This window comes from Sceloporus undulatus, chromosome 6, assembly GCF_019175285.1.
Source record: "Sceloporus undulatus isolate JIND9_A2432 ecotype Alabama chromosome 6, SceUnd_v1.1, whole genome shotgun sequence".
NCBI lineage: Eukaryota > Metazoa > Chordata > Lepidosauria > Squamata > Phrynosomatidae > Sceloporus > Sceloporus undulatus.
The window spans coordinates 66,590,306-66,605,849 of record NC_056527.1 but is presented as its reverse complement, the minus strand read 5'-3'; the positions used below and the strand labels follow the sequence as shown (position 1 = coordinate 66,605,849).

At 41.7% G+C, this 15,544-nt stretch overlaps 1 protein-coding gene across 1 annotated transcript in view; it reads right to left on the bottom strand.

Annotated features, from left to right (window-relative positions):
• Positions 1–14,930, bottom strand: part of VOPP1 (VOPP1 WW domain binding protein) — a 62,408-nt gene extending 47,478 nt beyond the window's left edge. Inside the window, exon 1 of the mRNA XM_042474738.1 lies at positions 14,674–14,930. Coding sequence (XP_042330672.1) covers positions 14,674–14,730 — 57 coding nt within the window. The 5' untranslated portion in view covers positions 14,731–14,930. The remainder of the gene's footprint in view (positions 1–14,673) is intronic.
• Positions 14,931–15,544: the final 614 nt, after the last annotated feature.

The window sequence follows — 15,544 nt, the reverse complement described above, 5'->3', positions numbered from 1 at the left end:
ACAAAGATGAAAGGCAATAAAAGTAGAGCCTTAAGAAGTGGGAAAACCACCTCTCTTCTAATTTCCTGCTTGGTCACCTGAAATTAGTTATTTCTGACCAGTGGTAGAACCACAGATGACTAGGCAAATGGCTATGAGCTGCAATGGTGCTGAAAAAGGATGTATATAAGTGTGTGAGCGTGTGTATAATGCTGCTCAGAAAGGAGATATACACACACCACACACACAAGGGAAGACCAAGAACAGGACAACTACTGCAGACCTTTTACCAAGACTGTGTGGAATGTTTATCTTACAAATGAGCTGCCCCAGCACTACTTCCTTCCCCCATTTGCAACATCCACAATCTATAATGTTCCTGCAGGATAAAAAAGTATATCATGGAGCCATGATGCACAAACAATTCAAAGGAAGAGAATTTGATTTCAGGTTAATTGACTAACTTTGCAGGAGTCTTTCTTCATATTAAAAAAAAGTTAGGTAAGGCATTACCAAAATGAATATGAAAAGAAATTTTCACTGGGTTTGCCAATACAAATGCACTGGAGACATGCACACAAACAAAATAAATATTTCTATGCATAGCCGGAACAACCACAATTTAGTTAACAAAGTGAAATTCCATTTAAACCTATATAAACCATGACAGAACAATGGCAATCCCTTTAGAGCATCATCCAATTCCTGCTTTTGGAAAATAATGGATTGCTAGGAATGTTTTCTGATTTATTTATTTGATTCATCCCTGTGCAGGATCCAAGGCAGCTATATTTTTTCTTTTCTCATTTATTATTCATCAGCCAGGATTCATTGCAGATCCCCTTCTTCGCGTCTTTTTAGATTGTAAGCCTGAGGGCAGGGAACCGTCTATTGTCCCCTCTGTTGTAAGCCGCCTGGATTCCCAGTGATTTGGCAGCATATAAATAAATCCTATTATTATTATTATTATTATTATTATTATTATTATTATTATTATTTTGATAAGACGTCACTCTTTAATGACAGAAGTTTAAACACCTACAAAACTTGGTAAGTAGGCCTTAAGAAAATACAGCATTTCTTGGGGAATGGGAAAAGAATGCACAGAACTCTTAACCTTTTTCCATTGGTTTTGATCGTTAGCATTTAAGTGATAAGCTTGCAGTAGAAGTGGTCTCACTTTCATGTAATATGGAACTGGAAGAGCTAAGGGATTCAGATTAACTAAGGGCCCGAACAGACAGGCCAAAATAATGCTGCTTCGGGTCACTTTGGAGGTATGTTATTTAAATGACAAACACATGTTAAGAGGCCAGAAGCTGTGCCAAAGCTGTGCTCCAGTCCTTAGGACTGCATGCAGTATTTAAAGTAGCTTTATTTTGGCCTGTCTGTTCAGGCCCTAAAATGTATTAGTTAAAACCTAAGTATGCAAAAGAGGGGACTGACATCAGGTTATGATTATCTTACTTTCTGGGAGAAGGCTTTTTCAGTGTTTTCTTCAGCACCAGACAGAATGGCAGGGAGTGATGGCAGTGGTTTGGGAGGGGGTTAGAGCAAAGGCTGCTTCCCCTGCCCCTTCTTCTGCCAACTGCGTATCGAAGCCAGCTGCTGAGTTCACATTCACAGAGCAGCCAGCTTTGATAAGCGGCTGGTCTCTCTGGGAATTGCTGCCCCAACCATTATCTGGACATGTGTGCTTTGGAAGAAATGGTTAGAGCAACACTCACAATAATAACAATTTAATTAAAAGCATACAAAAAGTCAACATTAAAACAGAATTAAACAATTAACCATGTTCAAACAATCTAAAACATATTTTAAAAAAATAAGAAACACTGAAAGCAGTACAATTTAAAACAATAAACACTCTTTAACAGTCTGTTCCTTAAAAGCTTTAAATTCTAAAAACCTGTCTGAATTACGACATCTTTGCCAACTGACGGAAGGACAACAAAGAAGGGACCATTCTGTCCTCCCCAGGGAGAGAGCCTCCCAACATCTAGAAAGGATATCCACTGAAAAATGTCCAAACAAAATGCTACAGTAATCCAAACAGGATATAAGTAAAGCATGTGTCACCACAGCCAGATCTGACATCTCAAGAAATGAGCACAGCTGGTACATAATTCTTAGCTATGGAAATGCACTTCTGAGCTTACAGGCTCAGAATTCAGGAGTACATCCAAGTTACAAAACTGCATCTTCAGGGGATAGTAAACCCTGCAAAGCACAAGTTGAATCCCTATTCCTTGACCTGCCTTTCAGCTGACCAGGGACCTCTGGATTAAACCTCAGTTTGGTCACCCTCATCCAGTCTATTGCTGATGACAGGTTCCTGTTTAGAACCCAGACAACTTTCTTGGGGCCCGAACAGATAGGCCAAAATAAAGCTGCTATGTGTCACTTTGGAGGTATGCTATTTAAATGACACACGCTTCTTAGAGGCCAGAAGCAGCGCTCCAGTCCTTAGGACTGGAGCATGGCTTTGGTGCAGCTTCCAGCCTCTTAGGACACATGCATCATTTAAACAGCACACTTCCAAAGTGGCCCAGAGCAGCTTTATTTTGGCCGGTCTGTTCAGGGCCTTGGATTGAGCTGGGGACTAGACAAGAAGGGTGTCATCTGCATAGTGGTTTCTAGTTCATTTTCATTCCCTTGGGCAGATGATGATGATTCTGGCTGACTTGATTTAGCTGTTGCAGTGTTTTAAAAAAGCAAAGCCAATTTATCTTAGCTGGGATGTGTACTGCTTTGTCAGTCACCTAGACAACCAAACCCTTTGCCTCTTTCTTTTAGTATTACCTTTTGTATCTTAAATCTAACCAATCATTCTGTCAAAGAACCTGCATCGCACCATAACAGAAACACAAAGTCCACTTTTTCGAAGAACAGTCATAGGTTTACAAGTGTTCTGTTTCAGGTTGCTAGAGTGAAAACTGGAGAAAGCTCCTATACATATAATGTATAAATGTGTAGAAGCAATTTATGCAGTAACAAACTACACCTGCTGAAATTCTCTCCTCTCCACAGCCATTAAAGATAGAGGAGTTTTCACCCTAGTTCTTTATCATTTACCCTAAGTTTTAATGACATAAAATGCATTAATATTGTTCAGACTAAGTAAACACAAAACGTCCCCAAACAATAATTTCAGAAGTAGACGAAAATTGTAATTATTGTTCATACATTTTACTACTATAAAGCACAAAGAATAGAGGTTAAAATTTTAAAAGGTTTTATTGGGAATAAGTTTTATTGCTGAATAAAATACTTGTGTCCTTCCTAGCTTACATGTACAGAGAACCACTGGCCTATATAATGTCTTCTTGATAAGCCCCTTAATTATTATATTTCTGGCCAGTCTAGCAAAGAGATGAGGAAAGCTAAGTATTAGTTTAAATTAGTATGAACAATTGAACACTGCGGATGGAGGAGCTAACACTTTCAGAATTCAGTTGTCTCAGAATAACCAACACTGGTTGGCTTATTATAGACAAGGATGCCAATACACTGGCAAGACTCTCTATATCTTATATTTTAATGGACTGCAAGAGGCTATTCCAAAGCTGTTACAACCCAGGAGCCAGCCAAGCCCCACAGGACCACTGCTCTAGGGAAGAGAGTGGATTACTTCTTTTGCTTCCTGAAGTCTGCAAGAAGGAGAGAGGAAAAAGCAGAGAAACAACATCAACATTACTCTGCCCCTCCCCATATACAAACTGGGAGCATTAAGACACAGAAGGGTCTCATGAGACTTGGCTGCTATTGGGGGGCAAGAGGCAGGCAGGCACAGATCTTTATGCAGGGAACACTAACAGTCCACAGCTGTCATTGAGGATGTCAAATAATTTGGGGGTGTATGTATCAGAGTCAGAAAGAGAGAAAGAGGAGGGGAGGCAGGAGAGCGTGTGATTGTATGTATGTATATGAGAGAGAGAGACACAGAGAGAGAGTGAGAGAAAGGAACAGGAGTAGGTGTGGGTGGGTGGGTGTAAAAGAAAGTGGGGAGTATGGCCTGTTACAGACAGGCCAAAATAAAGCTGCTTCGAGTCACTTTGGAGGTATGGTATTTCAATGATGCATGAGTCCTAAGAGTCCAAAACCCACACCAAAGCCATGCTCCAGTCCTAAGGACTGGAGTGCAGCTTTGGTGTGGATTTTGGACTCTTAGGACTCATGCATCATTGAAATACCATACCTCCAAAGTGACTCGAAGCAGCTTTATTTTGGCCTGTCTGTAACAGGCCTATATGTGTATGTGAGAGGGAGACTAAAGTTTGTCTGAAGGCAATGTTCCATTTAGATTAACAATGCAATCACAGACATATGTACTCAGAAACAAACCCCAATATATTCAGGCAAATGTGAAGAGGATGGTAGCCTAAGGGAAACACTCTAAAAGGCCACTGAAATGCATGGATTTCTATGCATTTAGTCATTTCTATAATTACTGTAATAATTTTTTCCCCAACTATAGTTTTCTTAACCCATTTCATTCCATTGATTCCCTGGAGCTAAAAATATAATACGTTACTTTTTGTCACCCCATCCCATTTTTATCCTAACAAAAACCCTGTGAAGTAGGCCAGTCTGAGAGGCTATGACTGGCCCGTGGTGAACATGTCAGTGTTTTAGAGAAGTTGGATTTGACCTGTGTATTGTAGCAGGAGGGAGTGTGAACACAGAACTCATGCACTGACCACAGATTGAGAGAAAGCTGTAGTTTGAGATGAGTCTGAGATAAAGCCATTTTGATGTTACAATAATGTATTATATAATGTTATATTAATCATGTTATGTGTGTGTGCACACATATACATACAGAAAGAGTATTATATTTATGGATATGAAGGATTTTTTCCAGACTTACCTAAACTCAGTACTTGCAAGGTTTCCCTTCTCAAAATAGTAGCTTTACGTGTTTTCCCTTGGTAATACTTTTTACCATTTTCTTGCCTGGACACACCCTTTTGACCACATTTTCATGTTGCTCAGCCACACATGTCTTCTCTAAAATGCATGAGGGTTTTGCTCAATGAGGCTTGCAGAAGGGTATCTCCCTTGACCTAACTCCCTGGACATGGCCTCAGAGACAGCTGCTGCCACTGAAGCTTCTTTATTTAAGCCTGTACTTCTGGCCAAGGCAGAAGTGCAGAGCTGATTCGAAGGACCTGAGCCCAAGGAGATCTACCATAGCCCTTCCACTCAAGCCATGATTTTTTTCTGGACCCATGACATGAACAGAGGACAGTGCATTGGAACAAAGAAAAATGGGTGCAGGGTGGGAGAGCAGGAAAAAGAAGCAATTCTTATATTTGCCCTGCTTTTCCCTTACCTCTTCACATTGGTTTTCCAACTCTGGTTAACTATTTGTATCCATATTACAAAATATTCTAATCTAAACAGTTCTGAGTATCCCAGTATGACTCTATTATATATTCTCTTATGAGATGGAAAGCAACTATTGTCCCTCCAGATGTTTATGGACTGCAAGCCTCATCAGCTCTTGTCAGTACAGCCAATGCAAAGGATGCTGAGAGCTGCACTCTCACATCATCTGGAGGGACACAATTGCCCAGCTTCATCTTACAGCAAAGTATATTAAATTATTTACAGTTAGCTTGATTTGTTTATATTTAACTGATCAATTGGTTGATATCCCATCTTTCTCACAGATGATAACCAGGGTGGCTTACAGTATAGATTTGAAATTATAATATGTGGTTCAAAAATTAAAAAGCCATTTAAGAGACAATCATACTAAAATCTTTAAAGTACATATAAAACATAAATACAGTATATCCATTAAAAGACTTTTCTGCAACATCCAGTTAAAGACTAAAGGCCTTGAACTAAATAGGAATGACTGGGCCTGTTGTCAAAAAGAGATCAAAGCAGGGACCTGCCTAGCATTCTATGGGAGCAGCCACCAAGAAGGCTCTCTCCCAGATCCTCACTACCCATCTCTCTGGTGCTGGGACAAAGAGATAGCCCTGCCCCAAACATCTTCAGGTTCAGGAAGACTCATGTACAGGGGGGGGAAATCAAATTATGAGCATTTAGTATATTAATTGTTAGGCCCAAGTATATTTAATATATTTCAGTATGCAAACGTTGTCTTGGTTCAGTGACAATGCAGTATCACTGAGCCTAGAGGCTGCAAGGCTCAAAATAGCATCCATCTGGCTTATGAGTTTTGTGACCTTTTCTCCAGTTGGCAACATGCCTAATTTCAGCCACAGGATTTCCTTCATGTCTCACAACGTGGCATTAATTCAATTTATTGACAAAAATGCTACAGCTTGGTAGATTTTAAAACTGGAAAACTGTTATCATCCATCAGGCCTAGCTTTTTTTTGTTCGTGAAAACAGCCAGAAGAATGAAATGCAAGGATTTCTTCAGCTGTTAGGAGTTAATCATTTTTTAAAAGAAATATTTGAAATAATACTACTGACCAACTGCTGAAGCTCATGGACTGTACACTTGCTTTCCCTGCAAAAAGGTCCTTTGTTCAATTCCCAGGATTTCCAAGTGAGACTCTGAAACCCTGGAGAGCCACTGTCAGTGACTATAAGCAAAATTGACTTAAATGGACCAAGGCTCTAACCCAGTATAAGGCAGGTTGCCATCTAAGTATAGAATACTCCTGTTCAACAACAAAATCCAGTCCCACATTAGAAGCCTGTTCAATAGAAACTCTTCCACACAAATTGTCAATATGTGAATGGGGTTGTGGGACTTCCGTTGCCTCCACAGAATGTGCCAGTGTTGAGAGCAGCTTTGCAGGTATGCTCTCACTATTCCTTCCACTCATTGGCTTTATACATGCTAACAGATAAAACACACCTTATAATAACCATGGCGGGATACAGACTGGCAAAATGTAGGGTGGCGGTGGCAGCAGTAGGTTAGGGAGCGCGCACCATTCAGACGCTCTCTAACCCTAGTACGTACTAGGATTAGCCAAGTACGTACTGGCGGTGGCAAAATGGTGGCGCCCTGTCTAGACGGGCACTGCCATTTTCACGTGACAGATGCTTAGCGTCCGCACGTCCCAGAATCATAAGGACGTCACAAGTGCACCATTGGTGCACTGCGACGTCCTTATGACACCGCAAGAAGGACCCACTTTTTGTGGGTCCTTTTTGCTGCGCGAGGGAGCCGCACGGTTTGTCCACTGCGGCTCCCTCATGCAGCAAAACAAGGCACAGATAGACTGCCCTTTTTGGGCAGTCTGTATCCCACCCAAGAAACTAAACTAAGGGTCCAAACAGACAGGCCAAAATAAAGCTGCTTTGGGTCACTTTGGAGGTATGCTGTTAAAATGACACACACATCTTAAGAGGCCAGAAGCTGCACTCCAGTCCTTAGGACTGGAGCATGGCTTTGTTGCAGCTTCCAGCCTCTTAGGACACATGCATCATTTAAACAGCATATCTCCAAAGTGAACCGAAGCAGCTTTATTTTGGCCAGTCCGTTCAGGCCCTAAGTCTGACAGATAGGACGACAGACTAAGAGGTCTGAGTCCCGCTGGCCAGGGGTGTAGGGAGCTATAACCATTCTCTCATGTACATATCTTAGGTTTTTCTGATATTTACTGAACAGTTGTCATTTAGGGGAAAACTTAAAGGACTGCCTAAGAACACAAGAGTATTTGTGCTGTATCAGATAAAAGCTCTGCCTAGTCCAGCATTCTATTTCCACAATGCACAATCATTTGGCGATAAAAGAACATTTAGGCCTGTTACAGACTGCCAAAATAAAGCTGCTTCGGGTCTCTTTGGAGGTATGCTGTTTAAATTATGCATGCACCCTAAGAATCTGGAAGCTGCACCAAAGCTGCACTCCAGTGCTTAGGAATGGAGTGTGGCTTTGGCGCAACCTCCGGACTCTTAGGACCCACGCATCATTTAAAGAGCATACCTCCAAAGAGACCTGAAGCAGCTTTATTTTGGCAGTCTGTAACAGGCCTTAGTTGCTTTTAAAAGGGCTCAAGTCCAAAAAACCAATTTTAAAAGAAGGCTGGAGACTACCGTGAAGCTGTGTTCTATGGTCTAAATGCTTCACTCCCTAATAACCCTAAATGTGTGGAAGACTTAAACGCTTAGATCAAAGGAAGTTCTCCTACATCAGACCAAAAAAAAAAAAGGGAGAGGGTATGTGTGCATGAAGCATTAACAACTGATGCTGAAAGGCCCTTTTATTAAGGTTCACTAGAGCCTATGGAAGCATTGCACTGCTTTTCTAAATGGATTGTATACTGCAACCTAAATCTTGTATTGCTCTATCATCTGGTTTGTGCCACAGTCCTCTCCTCCAACCTGACTGCACTGCATAAACAAAATTTAATAGACATGGAAAAAAAGGAAAAGGCAGATAGACCATTATTAAGTTCCTAGTGGATATTGGGGAAGTTCTGGAAATGAGCTAAACCAAATGTTTCCAAGGACAGAACATTTACTGAAATAAGTTTTATTACACAGGGAAGTCAAGATACGAAAGATTAGGACCGGGGGGGGGGGATCATGAGACTTTGAAAAGCTTCAGTCAACCATAAACCACCCCTGAATTCTAATGGCAGAAAACAGAACTTGAGAATTTGAATCTCATGCTAAGCAGTGGAAAAATCACATTATAGTGTGTCTAACATACCGATGGTTTTTGTATGTGGAGGAAGCAGATTAGAAGTCGTGTATACATTCATGTAGGAATGGGCAGCGAGGACTTGGGAGAGAGCCTGCTTGGTGGCTGCTCCCATAGAATGTGAGGTTGGTCCCTTCTTTGATCTCTTGTTGACAGCAGACATAGCTGTTCATATTTAAACAAGTGTTTAATCTTTGGATGTAACAGATGAGTCTTTTAATGGATGTTCTTATGTTTTATAAGTAATTTAAACTGTCTGTTTTAGATGTAATTTAAATGTTTGTTCCTGCAAGCCACCTTGGTTTTCATATGTGAGAAAAAAATGCCAGTCCATCAATATGTCTAGAAATTTTAGTCAAAAAATTGACCCAAAACCCTGGGTCAATTTATCAGTTGATCAATGTAAGTACAGTACTGTATTTTGACTCTTATCGAAAAAGGAACCATCCCATTCTTTGAGTGGAGTGGCAAAAGGCAAGAGCTTTGCCCATCATGGGAGCACCTAAAAGAAGCACTGAGCCCTTCTACTCTCTCCACCATGGCGCTGCTTCAGAACTATTTGAATGCTTGGGCAGAAAAATCGTGGCAGCTCTTTGGTGCTTCCCTTCAAAGGAGCACCTAGAGGAACCAGGATGTGAAAGATCTGAGTAAGATATTTGTGCACAGCTTTTCTGGGTTAAAATAAAGCAGAGTTATCACATTAAGGTTCACTGCTTACAAAGTTGCCATTTTCTGTGTTTTGCCTTTTCATCCTTTTTGGTCCAAAACACACTGCAGAAATAATCCAGTTTGAGACTGCTTTAAAAGAAGAGAGCTGCAGCCATATCCCCTCCCAGAGCATTTATTCAGCAATGACATTTAGGATCCAGAGGCACATGTTGAGGCCTACAGTTGCATTCCACCCCAGGATTATGTAGGCCTGAAGTGAGACCCTCAATGAATAACTAACACATTGAACTCTCCTAGGTTTTGTTTGTTTGATTTAGGGAATTAAACTTCAGTCACCTAAACTGTGCCTGTTACGTCCTTCCTCCTTTCCCCCTCCTAATTAAATAAATTGTTCGCCAGCAAACATTTCTGATTTTCATTAGTGTTTTATTCAAGTTTCAAAATATTTTTGAAGGGCCTTTTTACAACACAATTATAAACTATGGTTCCACTCTAGCTGCCACAGCAACATCGTATGGAACCCTGTGGTTTATAGTTTTGGTGAGGCACTAAAGGCACTAGATGTATGTGTGTAAGTTTCTTCAAGTTGCCTGTTGACTTATGGCAACCCCATGAATTTCATAGGGTTTTCTTTAAGGCAAAGAATATTCAAAGGTGAATCCAGTTCCTTCCTCTGAAATACAACTTAGAGCACATGTTATTCATTGGTGGTTTCCTAGCAAAGTACTAACCAGAGCTGACCCTGCTTAGCTTCAAAGATCTGATGAGATCTGGTACCAGGGTATTTAGGCAAGGCAACTACAAATCTGAGGATTACACAGGATGAAATCATGGCTCTTCAAGTGGAATCATAGTGCTGTAGTGGTATAGTGTGTGAAAGGGCCCTAAAAAGATTTAAAACCCGATGTAACTGAATACTTATCTTTAAAATAATCAGTTAGAGAGCACACAGTTAGACAAATCCCACTGAACATGCTAGAAGTTGTAAGAGGAGCATCAATGGTTTTATTATCAGTTTTGTAAAAATATTAATTTTTCTGTTCTTCAACTTTCTTTTACTTTATTACCCCATTCCCTATTTCTCCTGATTTTAAGCTTGAGTAAGACAAAAGCAATGTAAGAGTTATGGCACTGTCACATGTTCTTCCAGCTGAAGAAATACCCTTCAGTGGGCAACAGGAGACTGGAAAATTGTCCAATAACCCTTGTATGAACACAGGAGGTTTACAACACAACCTGGGTTACAAATTAGAATATGGGACTAGGATGGAAGGGGAAGGGGTTGTCCCAGCTATAAATTCACACTTGACCATGAAAATCACTGGGTGAACTTGAACCAAATCACTTTCTCTCAGGCTAGTAATGAAGACTTATGTATGCCATCCTGAGTTCCTTGGAAGCAAGATGAGATACATATTTTAAAAATAAAATAACTGTTTAAGACTTCAGATCAACAACCTACTATATACAGTACACACATGCCAAATGTTGTATGTTACATGTAGTCTAACTACAGATATCTTGAATAAACCTGTGAATAAGATTGTTGAAAAGCTATTATAGACTAGGTCTTGAACAGAGCATTGACCTTTTGGTTTTACCTCAAATCCCTCCCCCAGGCTGTTTTTCTCCTTCCATATGCAGCATCTTATTCCTTGCAGCAGAAAAATGGCTGGATGGAAGCTGCCCTTTCTTTCACCCACTCCTATAATTGGCTCACCACCCGAAGGCTGCCTTTCAATTAAGATAGAATCAATGAAAATTTACATGTAATTGAACATCATATGTACTTGGAGGAGACAAACATGTAACCTGAGTGAAGGTTCAGTCATGATAGCTATGCTGCAGGGGTGATCAAACTGCATAAATAAAATTACCATGCCAGGAAGAACAGTGTCCAGGATGTTTCTCCTTTCTGCATTTGCAAATGTATAGTCACAGCCCTCCATATCCACAGGTTTTTTATCCATATTTTTAAAATATATAAATTTCCAAAAAGCAATCTTGGTTTTGCCATTTTATATAACAGACACCATTGTACTATGCCATTGTATTTAACGGGACTTGAGCATCCATGGATTTTGGTATCCATGGGGGTCCTGGAACCAAACCCAGGCAGATAGCAAAAGGCCCACTATATTTGTGGTGTGGGGCACTAAACCCAGGTTTGCCAAAAATTGGCTTTGCCAGACCATGTCCCCTTTTTTCAGAACCCAAAGTCCTTTTCTCCAATTTCCCAGATGTGTCCTTTTTGTTTTTAAATGTCCAGGTTCTTCTACAAGGTCTGGACTGGGGGAAGCAGGTTGTTGGGTAGCAGATCTCTAAAGGGGAGGAAGAAAGACATGGCAAGTCAAAGCAGGGTGAGGGAAGCCCCACAAAGAGCCACATTCAGCCCCTTGAGGGCTACCACGTGACTCCAGAAGGATTAGGGCTGCTGCCACGATTGTCCTTCCTGGGCTGCCACTCTCCTCCATAGTGAAAGGAAAGTCCATTAGGGAGGAAGAGTATGGAGAGCAGAAAGATGCCCTATCACTGTGGCCAAGGTGGTCCCTGGCATCAAGGACTGCCTGTCTTGTGTCTTGGGACTGACTCAACTGGCTCCTCTTACAGCTGCAAACAAAGAGGAGACAAGCTCCAAGTGCTCTAGGATGGTCAACTGTGGTAGAATTCAAAGATATAGCCATGTTTAGTCTGTAGAATCAGTATGTAAAGAGATCTTTTCAGTTAGTCTCAAAGGTCCTACAAGATCTCTCTACATACTGTACAGTATATCCAAATACTAAAAAGCCCAATGCATTTCGGCCACACTAGGCCTTCCTCAGGGGCTGAAAGCAAATATAAATACGTTTAAGATATAATATTTTAAAAAAAGATAGGACAACACTCCTCCAACTGTGATGCAAAACAATCCATAGAGCTCTAAACAAAGTTATACAGTACATACCCTTCCAAACAAACCACTGGAGTTGTGCACACTCTCCAAAATACGCTCTCCTTTTACAGCTGCCCAGAATTTATAAGGTACAGTCGGCCCTTCTTATACTGTACACTGATTTTTTATACATGGATTCAAACATACACGGTTTGAAAATGTTCCAAAAAATTATAAATTTCAAATCTCAAACCTTGATTTTCCATTTTTTATAAGGGACACCATTTTGCTATGTCATTATATTTAATGGGACTTGAGCATCCACGGATTTTGTTATCCATGGCGGATCTTGGAACCAAACCCCAGCGTATAACAAGGGTCCACTGTATTTAAAGTAACAGCTGTCATAGCGATGGGTAGTTTGAGGCAGTCAGTGGGTAAATATGGCAACCCAAACTAAACCATAGGACTTTCTAGTGATGTAGTGAAGCCAGGGCTTCCAGGGCTGAAGATCTAAGCTGCATCCACATTGCAGAAATAATCCACTTTGACAGCGCTTTAACTGGCATGGCTCAATGCTATGGAATTGCAAGAATTGGAGTTTGTTGTGGCTCCAGAGCAGAGCAGAGCAAGGAGAGATCTAAAGTGTAGGTGGGTGCAGAGCTCCACTCTGGAGCCACAACAAACTCCAATTCCCACAATTCCACAGCACTGAGCCATGGCAGTTAAAGCACTGACAAACCAGATTATTTGCACCATGTGGATACAGCCTTAGGTTCTTTTTATTAGTAATGACTCTGGCAATATCTCTTCCCCCTTCCTCCCCTGTTCCCCTTAAGTTTGACCGCAATCCCCACAGAAATCTGAAGGTAAATAGATTTTTCCCAACAAGAAAGAATAGTGATGAGTGCATTTTGGGGTGTCTTCCTCTTGAGTGGTAGTTAAGATCTTTCAAGATTACAAAAGATCTGCCTCCGATGGACATGAAAACTGCTAGAAATGGATATAAAAACTGCCAGGAAAACTGCTAGGAAAAACCCACAAAAAACTATTCTTCTCCTTTGTTTAGGAGACCAAGGCACCCACCTGCGCTTTGGGTCTCTCCTTGCTCTGTTGCTAGAAGGGCTGCCACACTGAGGGCCTCCACTCCCACATCTCCTACTGCGCCACTGAGGCCCTGCTCACCCCGAGAAACGTTAGCCACAAAAAACAACAACAACACAGTTTTGTGGATTTGGGATGTTACCATAGAATCATAGAATCATTGAATCATAGAGTTGGAAGAGACCACAAGGGCCATCCAGTCCAACCCCCCCTCCTGCCATGCAGGAAATCCAAATCAAAGGCTAAATTGCCCACATGGCAGTGGATGGATAAACTGTGGATGGACACTGTTTACTAGTGTGGGGATGTAGCTCCAGTGTTGGACTGTGACTCTGAAGACCAGGGTTCGAATCTCTGCTCAGCCATTGGGGGGGGGGGGAATCTTGAGTGACCAAGTCACACTCTCTCAGCCTCAGAGGATGGCCATGGCAAATACCCCTCTGAAGCGACTTGCCAAATTTTTATTGATATTATAACCTACACACAATAGTATTTAAAATATATATTTTACATAATTTTCCACTTTACAATATGTATGTCGATCTGCAGAGAGAGGTGGAAATATAAATAAATCTAATTATTATTAATAATAATAAATTACATTAATTATCCATTCTTTACTACCTTATCTAAACCTTATTCATATCAAACTATTTCATACTAACTAAACCAGTAATTAAAAACACATCAAATTATTATTAATATCTTCATTCTTTCTTACTCTCTTCTTTTATTGATGAACTGTTATTTTAGAGAACTAATAGGAATGTCTGTTAACTCAGTATTAGTGTTTTATTGATTGTATATTTCTGTATATTGATTATATTGATGTAATCCGCCTCGATCCTTGGGATTATTATTATTATTATTATTGTTATTGTTATTATTGTTATTATTGTTATTATTATTACTCATTGTCCCATGATTCATTTATCACCAATTCATTATTTTCATTATATGATGCTCCCCATCACCAGAGCCTAATATCTCCATATGACTCTGCCCTCCAAAACTGCAACCCAGCCTTGGGAGGGGGAAACAACAGACAAAACCTGAGTGGACAGGTCACACTCTCTCAGCCTCAGGGGAGAAAAAACACCCTAAATGACTCAAAGCCACACAACAAGAAGCCACTCCTTCATTGAGAGGAGGGAGAGGGGCTCTTAGTGTCCATTCCGCCCAGCAGAGAGAGGTCCTCCTTTTCCAGGACCTGTCCTACATTCTGCCCAAGATGCCCTCCTCCTCCTCCCTTCCAAGAAGCATGGCTGAGCTGTATTTCTATGCCTGCTTCTAGGAGGCTGCTGTGTGGCTTCTATCCTGCCCTATTCCTTTCTCTTTGGGAAGGTCCTCCATTTGGCAGCCAGTCAGGAGGCCTTCCTGAGCCCCACCGCAATGGCTCACTTACCTCCAGGGCGAGGAAGAGCAGCCACAGAAGTGTCCCCCGCAGCCGGAGATGGGTCATGTCTCCCCGCCTGGAGAGCCCTTCTCCTCCTCAGAGGCGCCTGGGAGGCAGGAGGCGGGCTGCAGCCCAACAAAGGCAGCCCCAGTAGCCCTGCTCTCTTTCCCGACCCAGGAGGAGGAGCAGAGTCCCCGGACGGAGGGAGGGACGGCTCCGACTAGGGCGTCCCCGCCGACGCCGCCTCCAGCCGGGGAGGCGCACAAATAGAGGCCCCGGCTTCTTGGCAGGGCCGGGCTTGGAGGCCGCAAAGGCCCGCCCCTCGCCAAGGCCTCACCCGCCCCACAGACAGCCTCCTCTCTCGGGAGAGAGCCCAGGAGGGGCAGGGAGGGAAAGTAGTATTGAGGCTGAGTCCGCACTGTAGTAATAACCCGGTTTGGCACCGCTTTAACTGCCTTGGCTCAAGACTATGGCTTTCTGGGGAATGGGAGAGTCATAATTGTCCACTATTACCAGGAACAAAATGTAGGACAAATTCGAGACCAATAGGACAACTGCAGGACAAAACAAAGCCCAAAATGTAGGACATTTAAGGTCCTCCATTTTTCTTCAATGTCCTACATTTTGGGCTGAGTGTTGTCCTGCAGTTGTCCTACAGTTTGGTCTCGAATTTGTCCTACATTTTGTCCCTGGTAATAGTGGACAATTATGGCAACCATATATTATTTATTATCCCTTGCCTTGAGATAGAAAGCTCACTTTGCACAGAAAGAACCCAGTTGAAATAAAGTAGTTTCTGAATACATTCACATAGCATTGCTACTACCAGGCTGGGATCAAGCCATTTCCCATACCTATAAAAGTAGTGGCCAAAGCACTG